Source organism: Centrocercus urophasianus, unplaced genomic scaffold (assembly GCF_019232065.1).
Source record: "Centrocercus urophasianus isolate 14NV4802_14NV808 unplaced genomic scaffold, USGS_Curo_1.0 seq_11, whole genome shotgun sequence".
In the NCBI taxonomy this organism is placed as follows: Eukaryota; Metazoa; Chordata; class Aves; order Galliformes; family Phasianidae; genus Centrocercus; species Centrocercus urophasianus.
The window spans coordinates 66,350,661-66,358,508 of record NW_024884253.1 but is presented as its reverse complement, the minus strand read 5'-3'; the positions used below and the strand labels follow the sequence as shown (position 1 = coordinate 66,358,508).

The following is a 7,848-nucleotide window of genomic DNA, read 5'->3' as shown; positions in this document are numbered from 1 at the left end:
CTTTTCCTTTTCCTTTTCCTTTTCCTTTTCCTTTTCCTTTTCCTTTTTTCCCAGACTCCTGAATCTTGTTAAGAATCAGGAGATACATATTTAGATTTACACTAATGCTGGTAATTGTAGATCTTCCATTTAAAACATTTACTTTGTGTCTAAGTGATCAATTGTATACTTAGTTCTCTTAATCAGAAATGTAAAAAAAAAAAAAAAATGAGGGGGCTAAGGGGGGAACCATTCTGTAATTCAGAAGCTTTTAAAAACTTTTTCTTTCAAAACTTATTTTTTCTTTTAAAATAGAATAGCTTAATTTTGACAGGTCTTTTCTGTAAATGTAAATCAGCATCATTGAATGTTGGATTAGATGATGGAATAAATAGGATAGATTTAGTGTCATTATGGCTAATGAGACACCCCTGCAATCAAGCTTACTTCTTAGCAATGAATGCAATTTCAAGTAATACAGTACAGCTACAAAGAGATGGACAAAGTCCCTGAAATCAGAATCACTTTTTTTATTATTTTCAAGTATTAAATTTAAGCTTACTAGGCTTTGATAGTTTTGGGGTTGGGGTTTTTTTGTGTGTGTGTGTGTTATTGCTTAGAGAACACATAATATGGATGTGTACATATGTACGCAGACACTGAGCTTGTGCTCCCTCTCTCAAGACTAATGTCTCTCTAATATTGAATGTGAATGTGATGCAAGTGCATCTCCTTAGAGCAAGGCCTGTGTATATAGGAGAGGTAAACCTAGTAAGAATTACTTCTCATAGATCTTCCTCCTTCTGTGTTGGTCTGTTTATTTTGACCTGCATTCCTTTAGAGCAGTGAAACACGAATAGCAGCCCAAAAGCCTGAGAAAGGGACAAAAACCTTGCCATGATTGTGATTGGTACTGTGTTAAGTGATGGTAAGGAGCCTGAGTTGCTTCACTTACCTACGCGTTAAAAGGCAACTGTGCTTGCCTTGAAGACTCTGTATTCCAAGGGTGAAAATAAGGACTGTCTTTTTTACCCAACGTTTTGTTTTTTTCTTTTAACAGCTCTGAAATGGATATACTGTCTGCTAGTTCTGAAGGCATTCTTATTGGCTATTGTCCACAGCAAGATGCACTGGATGAACTTTTAACGGGTTGGGAACACCTTTATTATTACTGCATACTGCGTGGAATTCCGAAACAACATATTTGTAAGGTAATTCCAGAACAGATTTGTATGTGGAGTTGAAGCTAGGTTGGGCAATAGAGTTTTTAAAATGGTGGTATTCTTTTACATGAGAGAATATCCAGTATTTCATCTTAAGAGTTCTAGTCATAAGGTTTTTATTGCTAATTTTTCTAAACAAAATCGATGTTCTTCTTTCTCTTACGTCAATTCAAAATGCAGTAATATCACTAAAGTTAGTGAAATAATACTAATGTAAAAGCAATCTCTGGTACACAAACTCTAAAGGAAACAAAATGAAATTTATAAATGATTCAATAACTTCATTGTCACACATAGAGACCTGGGAGGGAACACCACATGTCTGAAGTCATGCACCTTTTCTTCAGAGGTGAACTTTGTGGGGAGGGCGAGTGAAAGGCTGTGTGGTGTTTAGCTTCTTGCTGGGTTAAACCACAACAGAAACCTAAAAACCTGTGTGCTGAGGCCAAGTGACAGCTGTTAGCATTAAGCTAGCAGAAGTTTTCACCTTCACAAGACTGTGGCTGCATGCAAACTGCCTGCTGGGAGCAGTGTCTGAAACTTTCCAGCTGCAATACCAGGCATGGAGTTGTCTCAAGAGAAGAAGCCATCTCTGTGATGGAAGTTTCTGATTTGACCTGCACTTAAGCAGTCCAGTCTCTTGTGCATCTCCCTTTACAAGTGAAAACTAGAGTGTGATAGATCAGTACCATTTCTGTTGTATAGACTGTAGACTGGTCCCGTGTAAATGCTAGGTCTGTATGGTAGTCTTTACTGTCTGCTCAGAGAAGCTGTGGAGGTAATTAAGGCCAGGTTGGATGGGGCCCTGGACAGCCTGATCTGATGAATGGCAACCCTTCCCATGGCAGGGGGTTGGAACCAGATGGGCTTTGAATCACTTCCAACCCAAGCCATTCTATGATTGTTCTTGTAACTTCCATGAGGCTGTCTCTCTTCTTCCTTTTCCTTTTCTCTGAAAAAAAAAACTGCATCGCTTTTTTCTATGTGCCTGTTGTCTTCTTGGTTATTGCCTTAGGGTCCACCAAGTGGTTTGCAGTCTATTCCTTATCTGTTGAGTCTGACAACTTCACGTCACACCTTTTTTCCCCAACAGAGCATTCAGAAATAACTACTATCTTGACATAAAAATAGCATCAAGGAAGATAATATTTTGAATGTTTCCTTAAGCTAATTAGTTGGGTGTTTCTGGATCAGAAGTTGAAGGAAATAAAAGATTCTTACATGTCTTTATAATTTCTCCTGGGTTATCACCTTAACAGAGCCCGGCTGGACATTAGCTTAGTGCTTTAACAATACACTTCTTGCAGGATGCTTAGAAATCACGCTGTGGTCTTTAATTTAGTTGTTTGCTGTTTTAAACTCAACATCACTAATTTTTGCTTCAAAGTACTCATGAAGTACAAATAACTTGAATATGTTTCCTTTGATCTAAAGAAGATATGTGAAAAAATGATTGTTAATGCACTAAACTCCTCAACCATGAGTACTTGTTTTCTCCATTAACAGGCAAGTGTAACAGTTGGGCTAAAATCCTGTCATAACTAGAATTTATGATTATGGCGCTTTAATAGACACATAGGTAGTAACAAATTCCAGCATTTGTCCTGGATCTATGAAGTTATTCAAAAGGATGCTGGTAAATATTCATACATCTTACAATAATTATTGAATTCTTTTGGTCCTCAGTGCAATTTAAAACAGGAATAAAATTTAGATAGTTTAACTACACCACAGTGCTCTTTAAAATGCTGTAAATTTTAAAGCATTTTTAAATGCTTTCAAGCTTTTATTCTTATCATCTTCAGAAGAACGATATATTTTTATAATGGTCCAAATGGTCTTAAATGTCCAAGTGATACACCGTATGCTACAAACAAAGCAGTTTCTAAGACAAGAAGAGTCTAACTTTCAGAAGCACTTGACTGACAGAAGTTTTAAATAAATTTCAAGGCACTCACTAAGCTCGCAGAGTTGGGTTCATACGCAACGTGTTACTCTCAGTAAACACACCTCCAAATTAAACATTATCTCCCTTTGTGAATACACCAAAGCCCATGAAGTTAGGCAGATAGTGACTCTCTGAGAGAAGAATGGAGTAAAAATGAGTCTATAATGTAGGCTCCCACAACAGCTGTCTGGGAGATAGCCACGCTGTCTGGATGAGGAACAGAATCAGGATGTAATGTGGAGTCTTGAGAATGGATACATATCTGTGGTGTGCTTAAGGTCTTGCATTTCAATAAATAAGCTGTCCTATGCTGCACTGAACTTAGCTCAGGTGTCTGGGAAACCTTCCAGACTGCAAAGAGCAAGAAGATACCACCACATTTCTATGCTGTGAATGCAGAGTATCTCTCGGTATATGCAAATAAACACTGCTGTGATTGCTGTCTCCTGCCTGTATTTGGTGAGGAGCCAGAGTAACCCAGCTTCCTATACTTTCTCTGAAGATCATATGACATTTTTGCTCTCTGGAAAATCTGTTATTCATTACATTGCAAATGTAGATGTATAATTGGTGTACCTATGAGTTTCCACTTTGTATTCAGATCCAGGTGTTCTCTGGCAATTAGTAAAAAGGTACTGCAGTGGCTGCTCTGAAAAAGGAATGATAATTTCTGTACTGTTCCCCCTTCAAGTGGGTCAAAATCAATTCTGTGCTATTTAGAGATGACTTGCATTACTGTGGTGCACTGAGGAGAGATGACTGTTAATCTGCAGACTATTCTGAGCCTTAAATGGTCTAGGTGTAGCCTTTTGTACCTTTGTTTCACATTTGTGAGATAGAGACCATTCATTCTTCCTTTTAGTTGCCCCAGTTTTTGGTCTGTGTAAATGGGAGAGCAGACTTTCTTGCCATATGCTTGTGATTAAGGCATCAAAGGCCTCCCACAAATAACATTTAGCTACTCTGGTTTACCTTCAACAACTGAAGTGCAGCTACCTCAGAAGAAAACAAATGTTTTTGTCAGCAGGCCCTTCCTGTGGTGCGGAGTTGCTGTGAAGTGCTGAACAGCTGCTGTGCTTCAACCCAGAAATGAATGGTGCCTGGAGAAAAGTGTACATTTTAGTTGCCTTTAAAAAAAAAAAAAAAAAAAAAAAAAAAGCTTGAAAGTGGTTTGGAATAGCAACTGCGTGGAAATGTAACCCATTATTTTCTCATTCCCTCCTACCCATGATATTGTCTTCCCTGCCTGCGTCTTTTTCTGAGTGATGATTAGGATGTGGTAAGCAACCCACCTTTTTTTTGTTGTTTTTTTTTTAAGAATTTGACAAGCAGGCAGGTGAGCTACAGAATGACTTGCTTCTGAAGAAATCCACTGAATCACCAACTTCAAGGCTCAAATCCTTTGCTAGACAGATTTATCAGCAGCAGGAGTTAAGTGACTGACATAAAGATGAGTGCATTTAATGTTCCAAAACAATAATTAACTGAATGGGAAAGGAAGAGAAAAATGGGTCATTTACTTTCAGTGTTAAGCTTCATGTAATATAAAGTTTTGCTTTATTTCCCAAAAGTGCTCTGAAAGTTGGTTGTTTTTTTTTTAAGGCTAGAAAGTTTGGCATAGAGCACTTGAGGTCTTTAGACATAATCTAGTTTAGTAAAGTATTATAATAATCATTTTTATTTCCTTGATACATCAAATTTCATATTTCCGTTTGTTGCAGAAGACAGCATAGAATCTGTTAAAAAACATAAAATATTAATACAGCATTACATAGGACCTATCATCTGTATGAAAACATTTGTGTTCCAAATCTCAGAATAGGCTCCACAAGGCCTTCAGAGACAACATCTTGCTTTGCCAGTCTGATTTCTCTTTACGTTCTCTCTCCAGCAACATTTTCGTGCTGTCTCTGGACTCTCATTGACTTGCTTATGTACTGTATTCTATAGCTGCTGAAGACAGGAGCTTGTAAAAGCAATTACCTTTTGCAGCACAGAGCTTTCATTCTTGCTTTTTCTTTAGGCCCCACGCAGAGTTACACCATAGAGTTTTATAATCTGGGATAAATAACTTTTTTCCTTTCGAATTCTGGCCATAAGAATGCTTTTTCCTAGAAGAAGAGATCTAACAATTCTGTTTACTTTGTTTTGTGTGGATTAGATGATTGATTGTTACATAGGATGTTTAATCTATATGACAACCTGATAGAACGATTGTTTTTCAGTTGACTCCAGAATTTACCTCATGCTGATTATCATTTGTACTTGGTACAGTACGAATTTTCACAGTTAGGTCAGGTTTGCTTTACACATTGTATTTATTTTTTCAGAAAATATGCAAAATTAATACTCTGTTCCTCATATCCTTTCAACTCAGGATACATTTCCAGAGTTCTAATAGATTGAAGCTTCTCCAACTCTATATAGTTTTTCTGGAAAACATACTAGCTGGTCACTCTCAGTACCTCTTATTATTTACTTGAACATCAATGGTAACTTTGGAAGAGTGGAAAACAAAAACACATTATGGGTTATGTAGCTGGCATCATTTCTTTCTTTTCAGTGACACAGGTGTGCCTCTTGGTTTTCTGGTGGATAGAGAGCACCATCCCTACTATAATCTTTACTCTCACAAAAATTAATGTGTGCGAATATTAAAGTTACCTTGTCTTTTTTAGAATAAATGTAGACTTTAGGGTATGCACAAAGTATTCAATGATTTAGCTTAGATTTTGTTGATTCAAGGATTTTTTCCAATGTGTATTTCAGAGTTGGGAAAGTATTAAATTGATGTGGGAAAAAGGGAATTTTTTCTTAAGATATTAGATTTGGCTAGAAAAAGAATAATTTTAAGGAATGTTGGAAAACAAGGCTTTTTTTTTTAATAATTATTATTATGTTGATGAGGTGAAGGGAAAGAAAGGAATAGATGAAAAACATATTTATGGTCTATGGTTCTTTATGGTCCAAAGGCTGTCATAAAGCATTTATTTGCATGTAACTGCATTTTTAATTTGACCTCAGTGTTACCAGCTTGCTAAATAAATTGATGTATATCCTCACTCTTCACTGCTGAAAGTAATTGAAACCAAAAATAGAACATCATGATGAATATGACAGGGAGAGAAGGTGACTGTGGATATATCTCACATTAGAAACCATTAGAATTGTAAATGCTTTGCATAATTGTGGGTATCCGAAGATTTGTCACATGTCCAATTCTGAATTTCATTTAAAATATCTTTAGAGGGATTTTCATTTTTAGGTTATGGTATACTGTGTTGCAAACCACAAGACACAGCTGTCTACACAGATAAATAAAGTTATAACAGAGGTGTGCAGGCTCTTCCACAGTATATCTATCTAATTTCGTTCATATGATACCTTCATTATTAGTTAGTTCATATTGATAAAGCCAATGCTGTTTCTACTAGAAAGTCTTATGGTATACTTTCAAGAAAAGAGAAAAAGTTTGGGATCATCTCTTGAAAGAAGAATGAACTCTGTATTCACATATTTGTTGATGTGTACTCTGCATAAGAGTTGAGAAGGACTGCATGATTAGGAGACTTTTTATGTGCAGCTGAGAAGCCACTCTAAGAAAGCTGAGTAATTCTTCTGTCTTGATGTCAGTGATGTGATTCAGCTCCAAATCTGGCTGTATTTTATGTGTTTTGTGCAAAAAAGATATGTATCTAGATATCAAGTCAGATTATGGTGTGCACTGTAATGAACTACAATGAACTATTTATCTTGAAAGCTCTATGTATTCAAAGCAATAGCAAATTCAGTACTATGAAATGATTGCCACTCCTCTGTTGTGCCTTTAGTCTTGCAAAATTTCCAGAGCAGAGAATTTGCCAGACTTTCTTTCCTTCTTAAAAAAAAAAAAAAAAAAAAAAACATGGCGAAGTCATGAGTATCTGCACACTGAATTCTCATGTATATACCAAGTAGCAGGGAGAACTGAAGATGTAAAATCACAGTGCAAATCTTGAAAAGTTGGTACTTTTTAATGTTTCTTCCTACAATGAACATTATGTTTGTGCCTTCAGTAAAAATAAAAGTAACAAATAGGAGAGGTGAACTTTAAATTACTGCTACCCCAGCTTGCTAAAAGCTTCTGATTCAGTCTTCTTGGAGGCTATCAGACTGCAATATGACTTAAGTTTAATGTTTTCTCTTCTCTCCATGGCAATATTGCTTGTCTTTCTAAATTCTTCCCTGTGCATTCTTTCTTTTAGAGAATGGTGCTTAGCAACTTACAGCTGTAGTAATACATCAAAGCTGTCTTAGAAATAGTTCTGGTCTGGTCAGAGGTCTGGTCAGAGCTAAATGTTTGTTTTTGCTATGTTCCATCTCTGATAGGTAACCATCTGTTCCTTATTGTTTAGTTATAGAATGTGATATATATGTTCATTTTGGTGTAAATAAGAGATCACATGTTTTTTAACTTTCTGACACCACCTTAAAATTTTACAAGATTTTTTGCGCAATTCTCTGCATATTTTTGGTGGATTTGTGGTAGGATAATTCTGTTGTCACTAACATGCATGCACGCATACACAGCGGTAGTAAAATGAATTCAGTTTAGATGTGGATAAGCTGTCTTCCAAAGAAAGCAAAACAGAACATTGAGAACTGTAACAATTAAAAAAAAAAAAAAAAAAAAAAAAAAAAAAAAAAAAAAAAAAAAAA

The 7,848-nt window shown here is 36.0% G+C and overlaps 1 protein-coding gene across 1 annotated transcript in view; it reads left to right on the top strand.

Moving 5' to 3' along the window:
* ABCA13 (ATP binding cassette subfamily A member 13) overlaps positions 1-7,848 on the top strand; it is a 161,931-nt gene that overhangs the window by 131,048 nt on the left and 23,035 nt on the right. Inside the window, exon 56 of the mRNA XM_042839232.1 lies at positions 1,040-1,190. Within this exon, the coding sequence (XP_042695166.1) occupies positions 1,040-1,190 (151 nt within the window). The remainder of the gene's footprint in view (positions 1-1,039; positions 1,191-7,848) is intronic.